The following is a 12,540-nucleotide window of genomic DNA, read 5'->3' as shown; positions in this document are numbered from 1 at the left end:
GACTCAATTATCTGTCTCTATATCTGTCTATCTGCAATTGTTTGCCGGGCTTATATACTAAAATTGAGGGCGCCTGGAAAAGACTAGAGTCTCCAGGAAAAGTCAAGATCCTTGGAGAATCTCATGACGTGTTACCAGCGTCAGGTGACTTCCGCTGTCGTAACAATATCTAAGTGTACGGTGAAATTGTTTTAATTTAATTTCGAGAAAATATATTATTAGAAATAATGTGTGGCCCAACACTTTTTTCTTGCGGTAGAATATATTCATGTTTTCAGAAAGCTATGTACTTATTATTATAAATTAGATAACACAAATAATGTTTAAATCGTTTCATTTTTTTTCTTTGTTTATGACAAACTGCATATAATAATGGGGTTTCTATTGTCATTTTAAGCTTATCTAAATTTTAATAATATGCTTACCAAGAGCAGCAATGCTGCTAAAAAATGTCATAGTGATACTGAGGTTGATATCTCCATCTAGAAGTAATGTCCAAAAGTTGCTTGAAGTACCTCCAGGTGAACACCCAAGAATGAACACTCCAAAGCGGAAATTAGCTTCCTTTAACAAAAGGTAACCATATGCATAGGAACACTGAAATCAAATACAATATCATATGTGTTTATCTATATAAAATGACGTATCTTAACAGTTATGATCTGTGTAAAAAGAATATTTATGCTAGGTAGTTCATGGCACAGTTTTAAGTTTAAGGTTTCCAATTTTCCAGTAAAAACATTCGAATAGTCATGTAAGATAAACTTGCAGCTATTTTAAAAAGCAATTATAGAAACTACAGTTTTATGCTTTTGTAAAACCCTTGGGAAAATCAAAATATTAGTGTTAACTTGAAAGGTATATAATAACCTATCACTAAACTGTATGATTTCGTTAAAAAAAATGGTAGGTCGATAGTTTGTGTATCAAAATTATGTTACTCTTTCCACAACAAATTATAATGAGAAACCATGTATAAATAAACCGCTGTCACGTGAAAATGAACCTTATAAGCCTAATCAAACATAAGACGGAAAATATGAGGTCATGGTTTTGTAATCTCTGAAATGTTTTGTCCAAAGAGTTGAGATAATAGTATTAATCTTTACAAAGTTTCCCGGTGAGTCAGCGGTAACTTTACGGAGTTACAACACTAAAATCCGGGGTTCGAATTCCTGCGGTGGTTAGACAGCCCGATGTGTGGCATTGAGCTACAACAAAACAAAATACATAGCTTCCCGGTTGGTCAATAGTAAGTTTAAGGACTTACAACGCTAAAATTCAGAGTTCGATTCCCTGTTGTGAACATAGTGCAGATAGCCCATTATGTAGTTTTGCGTTCAAACAATAATCTTGCCCTCCGGTAAGTCTGAGGTCTAATAACACTAAAAAATAGGTTTCAGTACTTGCGTTGGGCACACTGCAGGTAGACCATTGTTAAGCTTTGAGCTTAAAAACAAACAAACGTAGTCGCAATATATTTTAGCGTGACATGGCTTGGTTGTTAGGGCACTCGGTTCACAATCTGCGGGCAGCGTGTTCAAATGCCGTCACTGACTATGTTCGCTCTTTCAGCCGTGGGGGCGTTATAAGTCACAGTCAATCCCGTTATTCTTTGGTAAACAGTTGCCAAAGTTGCGTGAAATTCAACAAAGAAAGAAGTGTTTATAAAATTGTGACTGGCTTTACTTGAGTTTAATGATTTATTTGTTATTCTGCAGTTTGTATTTTCTTATTGTAAAAAAAAAAAATCAATATATGTCGTAAAATCGATAACCTCAGAGCTATATTTATTGCGATTTGTAAATTAAAATTATTAAACACATTTTACTTTTTTAAATATTTGAACAAAAAGGAAAATGGTCAAATTTCCATTTTCAGGAAGCATAAAAGAATATTATATTATAAAACGAAAAACTACAAATCATCCGAGACATATAGAATAAAAAAATATTTTATAGAACTTGTAACTGCAAGCAAACAAATAATTTATTTGTGCAAAGGAATAAGAAAATATATAATAATAGATACCCCCCAGTGGCACAGCGGTATGTCTGCGAACTTACATCGCTAGAAACCGGGTTTCGATACCCGTGGTGGGCAGAGCACAGATAGCCCTTGTGTAGCTTTGTGCATAATTAAAAAACAAACAATAATAATAGACCCAATAGTTTGTTTGATTGTTATGAATTTTGCGCAAAGCTACACGAGGGCTATGTGCGCTAGCCGTCCCTAATTCAGCAGTGTAAGACTAGAGGGAAGGCAGCTAGTCATCACCACCCACCGCCAACTCTTGGGCTACTCTTTTACCAACGAATAGTGGGATTGACCGTGACTTTATAACGCCCCCACGGCTGAAAGGGTGAGCATGTTTGGTGTGACGGGGATAGCCCCTAGTGATCGACTGTCATATTTCTAAGAACTTTTCTGAGAACCAAGTAACAAAATCTTATTAGTGAGCGCATTTTTTAAAAGTATTGTGTGTCATTTTAACTGTAGGGGTTTCCTGCCTTGATAAATAATCGACAAAGGTTATGAAAAGAGTTGAAATTTTCAATCTGAGCATCACCATATGCGCACGTAGACTAAATGACCAGATTAAGAACCTCTAGGGTTCAAGTACAGCCGTCCATAATTTTAACCTACTGATCAACCAATAGCACCTGCTGCCATTATGATATTATCTGGCTACGAGGTCATAATCACTGAATAATAGGACTGAATGTGACTTTTATAGCGCGCTCATAGCAGCACATGTCAGAACTTTCAATACACAGGCCGACACATAAATTCTGAGCAAAGTCCGGCTCGGTAGAGAAATATTTATGCTATTGATACCAGAGTAATACTTTTCTCTTCAAACTGTTTTTACTACAGTAAGGAGAAATTGGAATAAAATTGTTTTGTTGTTTCTTGCAACCTAGACACAAGAAATATGAATGCCGATATCCAGCAAAATAAATAGTTTTCGTAAGGTTTAAGTTTTATCAAAATAAGATTTTCTTAATCATATTCTTTATTAAAATCTGAAGCATCTAAAAGTAATGTAGCAAAATGTAAGAACCTGGTGATGGTGCTTAGACTTAAAACAAAAGCATTTTTTATTGTAGGCTTGATGGATCCTTTTAATAATCGGCCTGAGTAGCTTCCAACCAGCCGTGACTACTACTGAGACTCCAAAGCAGGGGATATTGACATGATTTCATAATTTTGTGCAAAATATACCAAGAAATCGACGAATAAACTGTTCACACTAATTATAGTCTGATATCATCAGGTACTACCTATACAAAGAAACACACGTTCTTCGTAATACGCTAATGTGAATTTTACCCAAACCTGGAGGGCTCTAAGAATATACAGTGTGTTTCTTGCTATATCTTGGATAAATTGATGTATCGATACGTTGCTTATCAGTGTTGGTAGTAGAACTGGGCTTGATAGTTAATTCACTAACGGTATTTATTGGGGCACTCGAGTAGCAATCTGCATATCGCAAGTTCGAGTCCCATAACCGAATATGCTCGTTCTTTCATCCATGGGAGCATTATAATGTGACGGTAAATCCCACTATTCATTGGTAAAGAGTAACCCAAGAGTTGGCGGTGAGTGAGGTTCACTAGCTCTGCTCTATTACTTCAAAATTAAGGTCGGTTAGCGAAAAGTTCAAAATATGGAACAAACAATAAGTCATCCTACCAGTGTAGCCTTGTCAATGTGACCTGGTCACTGCACCAGTATATCAGTTTAACTGTGTGGTGATTGATCATATAGTTATAATACTAAATGTTTGAAATTTATTTTGAATGTAAGTTCATGGCTGACATTTTTTAAATACCTCACAAAGAAGCAGCTGATTCATTCAGTCTGTTTTTTATGAACGTACTGTTAGTAGTTTTTATTACATTTACTCAGTGTTATTGTTACTTTTATTGCTGTGTATGGAATCCGGGCATTATTTTACTGACGTTCCATATAACGTTGGAGAAGAGAAAAAGGAAGATAACGAAAACTCAATATATTGATTATCGATTAAGTATTTGGCGTACAACTACGATTCATCAATTAAAAATGAAATAACATAACTGGTAATGGCATGTTATGTCATACATGGACTAACTAGCCAAGTCCTTATTTTAGCTGTCCCTAATTTTGAACTACTAACCAGAGGGAACGAAGGCAATCTACCACCCACTGCCATATAAAATTTGGTTTTGAATCGAATAACAGGATTGACTGTCACTCTTATAACGTCTAGAGCAGAAAGTGTGGCGCGTTTAGGGACATTGCGGCTTTCACATTGCCTCAGACCGACACACCAACATACAGAAATTACATAAATTAGTTAATTTTAAAAGGAAAAATAGTATAGAATTACTACTTTTAAAATTCTGTTTTTAGTCAAATGTTAATTGCTTTAACGTTATTTATTATCAGGGAAACGAAATTAAAATGAAAAAGACGCTGCTTTTCCTTTTGTTCTTACTCTTGGGACACTGCAATATTGTGTTACTGAATTTTTCTACTTTCTAAATTTATTCACTTACCAAAGGCATAACAGTATACTGAGAAATAAACCCCACTATTACGCCACCTGGTTTCTTCAGCACAGTCTTCACCACATTGAGATCTAGATGACATCCCATGTTGATGTAGTTAATACACACTATGACAGTGACGAGAACCCGGAAGACGGTTCTTAACGCCCACGGAGCACGAATAACACTCACTTTATACTCTTCTGTAATTTGCGTATTTGTGCTTTCGTTCTTACCACTTTCATTTGGATCCACAACATCAAAACATTCAATCTCTACATAGACTTTGCTGTAGCCCAAAAAAAGGCCTTTAATTTGAAAAGTATCATTGGTCGAGAATTCAGAATCTAAAGTAGCATTAACTGCTTTATTTTCTACAATTTTAATGATGCCTGTTTTTTCTTCTTCATACGTTATTTTAATCTCAGTACAATTTGAAGATTTCTTACGAGAGACGAGATATTTTTCTTCGTTGTACGGAACTTTGTTTGAATACAAGAGCAAATGAACGGATCTTACTTCACCCTCTTCCAGTTGTATAAGTTCCGGTGGATTGAAAGTAATATTGACATTATTCCGAATATTACGATTTTCATCATTTTTCAGAAAGCCGTTGATTTGTTCTAGAAAGGATGCGCTGAGTATGCATAATATAAACCAATTGGAAATAAATGTCTTTGACTGGAAACCCATTTTAACCGAGCTCACGATAACATGTAACCAAACATATAAGCCAAACTCTTGTTAGTAAGCATTCAAATTCCAGGTTGTGACATAGGTTGTGTTATCTCTTATAGTACGATTCACTTACATTTACATGATAAGAAAGTGAAACACTCAATTAAACTAGCTGGTACGAACTTCTCCGTCATTACATATTGTTTGATGTGTACGTATGCACGGGTATAGAAATAGGAGAGGGAAACTACCTACTAAATTGAAGTATTTGGTGCAGAAAAACAATCTCAGGATGTAAAATAAAACAAGTTGAACAGGTCGTGAAGACTTGCTTTAGTAGACATGTTTCTAGGCTGATTCTATACCCTACAGGAATAAAACTATCAATCTGGGCGAGCTGACCTGTGAAAGTTTTCTTTCTGTATATTGACTATGAAAAGTACATTAAAAAATATAAGGTTTTCCGTTCTTCAATTTTACAGGCAAACTTCATAGATGAATGCTGCGAGTTTACGTATTCAAGAAAAATGCTGAATTTCATATTTTGATCGAAAAATGACAAAAATGTCATCGACGTAGCGTTTGTAAAATACTGGTTTAAATTTCTCTGGGCAGTTTTTCAACCGTGAGTTTGTCCTAGTGATAACTCCATAGCCACATCATTGATATGTTCATATAGTTTTACATTAAATATAAAATGGTTGTTCTTTACTATATGGATAATTAATTACTGTTAATCAAAGAAAGTGTACTCATAAAACAAATATCCCCTGCTTTAAATATAATACAGTCTTCTTACACACTTAATCTGTTCTAAAGCAACATTTGTGATAACATTATTTTGTAAATAAATAACTTCATAAATATAATTTTCACTTAATAACAAAGTAAATGTTTTTAATTTTATTTCCTCTCCTCAATTGATACTGTTTCGAAATAGTGAATAATATTATTGGTTAGTTTTATTGTTGTTCTTGCTTCATGCGATTAGAACATCCTTTGATCTTGTATTTTCTGTTGCGCCTAATTATCGTAATTTTCTTATGCCATCAGTGATGAAGGAATTGTCGAAGTATCACGTTGGGCGTTACGCGAGTTGAACAAATCCAACAAGACCCCCGAACAATGGTGGATAACATAGGCTTTGAAGCTGTAGAGGGCTGGCAACCCACCAGTCGATATATTTCTGCTACAAAAATAGCACAATATAATCCCTAGTGGAAGTATTGGGTTACCCAATACCTCATTAATGATGCGGGAAGAACCTGAATATGATGATAATCTAAACAAACGAGTCGAAACGTTGCATGGCTATATTTATATGTGACAAATATGTCACAAGTAGAAAACAATTAGGTACAATGTTTTTTGTAATTAACATATTTTTTCTATTCATATAAAACGCATACTGGTGGTTTAGCAGCCAGTCTGGGGGTTTATAACGCTAAAAATTGGGTTTGATGCCTGTGGTTGGCAGAGCCAAGATGGCCTAATGTATAAAATTGTGCTTAACAATAAACAAACACAAAACTTTTATAAAACCGCGCTTACCAACTGGAAAAAACTGTAGCCGTTACATTAATTCGATATGACTTTAGTTACATAGTTTATAGGTATATAACCATATATATTGTTTTACACATTGTTTATGGTCACTAATGTAAAACTCAAAATATTTAGATTTGTAGTTTACGCAATAACTAGAAAGTAATTTTGCTACTTGTATATTTTCCCTTTTTGTTTAAATCATTGTATTTTCAGAATATATTCCAAAATGTTTTTTTCTTTGACTTCATTTTTATCCGTTGAGTGGCAGCGAAGTAGAGTGTTTTTACCCTCCGTGACGTTAGGCCTACTTATCCTTTATTATTTGAAACTTTAAAGTGATATAATTGGTATCGGACGTAAGGAAAAGTAGAGAAATGATGTTTTTTGCAAACTGAAACTGAAAAGGATAAATTATATGTTAGCCAACAATGATAGTTCAAGAGCCGGTAAAGGTATTTATCTTCCAAAATTTTTTGTTTAGCAATTAATTTAATTAGTGACTTAGTATATACTATAGTATAGCTGAAATTATTTTGTTTGGCCAGCCTAACTGTAAATTAGTAATTTGAGACTCAACTTGAGTGTAACTTAGTTGGTGTAAGTTAAATTGCAAGTGACTCACTAACAGTAAATTGTAACCATATATTGGAGGTTTTTTTTTTAAAAAAGGGCCTAAGGCTAAACATAAGTCGTTAAGTTCTCTATAAATATAATCTATTGCTGTAGTATAATTATTATAATATTTAAGGATAACGAGGGACCTATTGGTTTATCTAGGCTGTGCCAACCGTTAAACAGTAAATAAACAAAACAAACAGATAAAAATAAAAGAACTCAAGTCCAGCACTTATCATTTAAATGCTTATCAAGCATTCCATTAAATTTACTGCATCCACTACATCTGAAGGCAACCCATTCCAAGGGCCAACCACCCTGTGAGAAATAAAAAAGTAAAATTCTCTTAGCTGAAGATGACTCCTATCTTGCCAAAACTTATATTCGTTTATCCTGTCCTACCATTCTCACCATTAAGTACAATAAAAGATGATGCATTGACACTGTCAGTCCCCTTAACAATCTTAAGCACCTCAATCAGATCCCCTCTAAATCTTAACTTTTTGCCTTGTATGACAACTTTTTCATGCCAGGTGCCATCCTAGTACTACCCATTTGAACACCTTCCAACAGAGTAGCATCCTTCATAACATAAGGAACCGAAGACAGAACAGTACTCCAACAGAAGTCTAACCAATGACATATACATTGAAATTATAACCTCTTTTAGATTTGTATTCTTTTTTTTTCTGTAAAAACAATCTAAGATCCTATTTGGACTAACATTAGCAACAGCACCTTGCTTGGATGTCTTAAGAGGTTGATTAACCAAAGCATACAGATCTTTTTCTTCCATGACACTGTTAAGGTTATTCCTTTCAAAATTATACTTATAATTTAAAATATGATAACCCATATAGAATATTCCATAATGCAAAACAGCTAGTCTGATTTTATTAGAAATTATTTCAGATTTTAGTCCATTTTTTAATTTTAAAAGATAAATTTGTAAATGTCTCTCTCAAAGCTGTAGGATCAGACTTTAGTTTCCTAGATTTAGATTTTCAAAATAGCTAAAGTTTTTACTATAAAATATCTCTTATTCAAAGTAACTATACCATTATCTTTATTAGGTTTAAGAATTGCTAAATTATCCAATGAACTGAGATGTTTTATAGCCTAAATTCTTCTTTAGATAAGTTTTTGCAACTTCTAAGGGTCAAAACTATGAAAGAGCTAAACCTGAAATTCCAGTAATTATATTATCAAAATTAACATTACTTTGTTCTTGAATGTGTGTTTTAACTTGTGTAATAATTGTTAAAAATTCATGAAATATTCTACATAATCCAATTTCGTAGGAGTAATGAATATTTTAAACTTCATTATATTATCCCTTTTTCAGCTGATAATCTGAAAAAATGTAAATAACCTGTGTAGGATCTTCTAAAACTGTAGGCACACTTTCCATGTTTTAACTTAAATTTTTTGTTTTAATTTCAGTAACATGATAAAAATATATAAAATACAATCTTGAAACAACTTACTTCAAATTTACTACCACATTTCCTTATTTTTCTTAGGTTTCTTTGTACTTCCATTTATACTTTAATTTAAATCTTGTTTTGTTAAGACATTTAGTATTTATTGGATCAGAAATTAAAGTTAGCTGGTGTAAATTTTTAAAAATTAAGAACCAAATTATATTGTATTCATTCGTTTGAAGAAGTAACATGCAATCTGTTTTTGTCTGCAGTTTTAAGTAAAGTCTTTCAAAAACTTCTAAATCTTTAAAACATCATTAATATATCTTTTCTAAGTAATTTGAACTAATAGGACATTTTGGAAATCATAATTTCAGAATGAAAAATATTGATAAATTAAACAATATACATAACATCAGATACTTAAATCACTAAACATATTTATAAATAGTACACTATCACAAAAACCATAATAACATGCATAATAAATGAATATGCATCAACAGGTATAGGATGAATAAATTTCAACATTAAAACTCCTTTCATATAAACAATAATACAAGGCTATAAACACTTTCACCATTCATGTGTAGAGCTGGATGATTAATTGATATAATTAATTACCTGTAAGCATTGATTACATTATATAGTGTATCATTTAAATAATTGAAATTATGATTAAATTAATGTCACAAAAATAATCAACTAGTGTTTCTGATTATTGCTGTTTTTGATTATTCCACCCATCAAGTAGAGCTGGGTAATTTAATTTATTAATATATATAATTATTACTTTTAAGCAGCAGCTTCATTGATTAGTGTCCCATAATCTAATCGATTAATCAAAATTATGATTAATCAATTAATGTCACGAAAAATAATCAATTAATCAAAATTAATGTTTCAGACTACTACTGATTTTGATTATTTCAATATTTGATTAATCAAAATTACAATTAAATCAATTGTCACGAAAATAACCAACTAATAAAAATGAGGGTTTTTGATTATTTACTGTGTTAGATTTTTCCGAATATCAAGTATTTGAAATACTGCTATTATGTTTGTTTGTTGTTATGCGCAATGCTACATAATGAACACCCCTTCCCAGTGATTCAGCAGTAAGTCTGAAGGCTTATAATGCTAAAAATCAAGTTTTCATAACCATGGTGTACACAGTACAGATAGCCCATTGTGTAACTTTGTGCTTAATTACAAATAAACAGACACAACAGATGTGTGTATGGGGGCACTTTGTGATTTGAGGGTCTTGGCTTTAATTCCCATTACCACTAAAATTCCTTGCCAAGTCTTTGTGAAATCAAAGCTACTAAGGCTATCTGCTACTGTCACTTCTTTTCAATTATTGACTATAGGGAAGGCAAATAGCTGGTAGCACCACTGCCAACTCTCTGGCTACTTAAGTACTAAATAAGGTGTAAATTTACTGCTTTGTTTTAACAGTGTTATGTTTGTAATTTATAATTGCATAACTATTCTTTAATGTTTTATAAGCAGGGGCAGATCTGGGGGATAGGCCCAGGGGATTTAGATTCCATTCCATATTTGTACCAGAAATTAACTGTATAAACAGTTGTATAAACAGGTGTGAATCTACTGAAGGGGCTCAGGGGGTGAACTACACATTTTTTTTCAGAATTTATAACTGTATTATTTAATGTTGTGTAAGCTGGCATAGATTTAGGGGTTCTGAACCCCTTCTATTTTTCTTTTCAGAAATTAATAAGAAACAGCCAATAGTATCGAAGAGAAATATTAAATGTCGGTGTTTTATTTGATTGGTCTATTAAATACTGTAAAAGCTTTTCTCAATTTTTTTCTGAAGTCAACACAGCTGAAGTCTACAACAATCTGGTTATGACATCAACCAATAACTGATTATTTCTAAACAAGTACGACAATGTGAATGTCAATTAAAAGTTGCCATGGTAAATTTTTGTGCCTTGGCTTTTTTTAGATACTTAAAGTTACTTGTGTGTGGTTATAAGTACAAAAAATGAAATCTTTGACATTTCTCTATTTTATCTTTTTTTTTATTTATAAACATCAGTATTGTTGTCAAATATTATTTAATGATTTTGAAAAATTATTTTACTTGCAACAATGAAAAAAGTATTTATCTAAATTACACGATATAGACTTACAACTAAAACTAGTCATTTTTAAAAATATTTTATTGTTGATGTTTTTAGAGTGATAAAGCTTATTAACTTTATATACAAATTTATTGTTTTAAAGTGCCACAAAGTTATAACGTTTGTTTTCATCAACAAAAATTCAGTATTTTTAATATAATAGTCTTGTCAAAGTTTGTAAGAAGAATCCTATGAAACTATATTAATCATATTATTTTCAGTTGTTTACAAGTTTCGTACAACTTTGCATGTATGGTACTTTCATGTACAACAGTCTAGGACGATCAAAATAACTAAATTACTTTCAATTATTTCACCTGAAGACAAGACTTCCTCTAGCTTTTCACATATTTTGGCTACAAATGTTTAAGGCAATTTTGTATGGTAGTTCTAAGTTTTAAGCAATTTTAACTCAAAAATATTTTAAAATTTATATTTTGTCATATTCAGACACTTGTTTAGTTTAATTCATGAAGAAAAATATTAATATTTTAACTTCTGCACAGCTGCAAAAAAGTTTTCCTGTAATCCAAACAACTTGTTGATTTTTACTTGAATTTTACCACTCATCCCAAATAATAACTATTTTTACTGAAAATATATTATTCACTAGTCGGATCACCTGACCATTGAATGGGTGAATTAAAACTTGTTTGTAACAAAATGTAGGAGATTGTGATACTTTATTTTTTTTAATATAATAAACATTAAAATTGCAATAAAAATACATACATGTATCAATAATGGAAAGAAAGAGATACTGTTTTTAAAAAAATTAGATGCCTTATGACCTTCCTCATGTCATCCTGTATCACTTTGTCAAATTGTGCTGATTTTTTGATTTTCAAGTGTTTCCTTTGGTTTTTACAGGGCTTGATTCAAACAATGATACAGTGCCACATCATGTGGTTTGATCACTTACTAATCAAACAAAGCTTTGAAAGCAGGGAAAAAGATATTTTAAATATGATTAGACAGAGCAAGAATTAGACTGTCATGTACTAACAGAGTAAATATATAGGTTTAAGAGTTTGTTTTTTACGGGTTCTGAAATCGTTCCTTTCATTTTGCATTGTGAAAGTATTTGTAGCATTATAGTTTTTTTTTTTAGCCATCTTGAGATAATAATCAATTAGTTGAATGTAATCTATTAACCCATTCCAGACGGGTCATGGGTGAAAGGCTATGTCATCACGTTTGTTGACTCGCATTCAAAATTTTATTGAACTGCTATTTCATGAATTTATGTCAGTAAGTTTGGTATCAAACTATAGATTATAATTCAAACTTTAGTATTATACCTTAATCAATTTCCTAATTTAAAAGTTAAATTAAAAAACACAGTTAAACATCGATTTTTGTGTGTCACGTGGTATGTTGAATGCAGCACTGGTTCAAATTAGATATTTGTTATGTCAAAATACTAAGTCTGTAGTTTTTCGAATTAGGAACTCAAATTAGCGATATTGACAAGCTAGAATATAAAATAAGAGCCTCTTTTCAATTTGCTAAGACATTGCTCATGTAATAAATCAAACACAGTGGCACCCTGCTCACCTCTTTCCATATTTGGAAAATACT

General features: G+C 32.0%; 2 protein-coding genes across 2 annotated transcripts in view; one reads left to right on the top strand and one right to left on the bottom strand.

The window, feature by feature from the left end:
- LOC106472250 (ileal sodium/bile acid cotransporter-like) overlaps window positions 1–5,272 on the bottom strand; it is a 13,154-nt gene extending 7,882 nt beyond the window's left edge. Inside the window, exons 1-2 of the mRNA XM_022400850.1 lie at window positions 4,548–5,272; window positions 426–597 (exon numbers count right to left, since the gene is read on the bottom strand). Of these exons, the coding sequence (XP_022256558.1) occupies window positions 426–597; window positions 4,548–5,231 (856 nt within the window). The 5' untranslated portion in view covers window positions 5,232–5,272. The remainder of the gene's footprint in view (window positions 1–425; window positions 598–4,547) is intronic.
- Window positions 5,273–7,037: 1,765 nt separating this feature from the next.
- Window positions 7,038–12,540, top strand: part of LOC106472249 (cell division cycle protein 27 homolog) — a gene marked incomplete at its 3' end in the record, with an annotated part of 25,000 nt that continues 19,497 nt past the window's right edge. The window contains exon 1 of the mRNA XM_013932877.2: window positions 7,038–7,216. Coding sequence (XP_013788331.1) covers window positions 7,193–7,216 — 24 coding nt within the window. The remainder of the gene's footprint in view (window positions 7,217–12,540) is intronic.

This window comes from Limulus polyphemus, unplaced genomic scaffold (assembly GCF_000517525.1).
Source record: "Limulus polyphemus unplaced genomic scaffold, Limulus_polyphemus-2.1.2 Scaffold5193, whole genome shotgun sequence".
Classification (NCBI taxonomy): domain Eukaryota; kingdom Metazoa; phylum Arthropoda; class Merostomata; order Xiphosura; family Limulidae; genus Limulus; species Limulus polyphemus.
The sequence above is the reverse complement of the archived record's forward strand: the minus strand, read 5'-3'. Positions and strand labels throughout refer to the sequence as shown.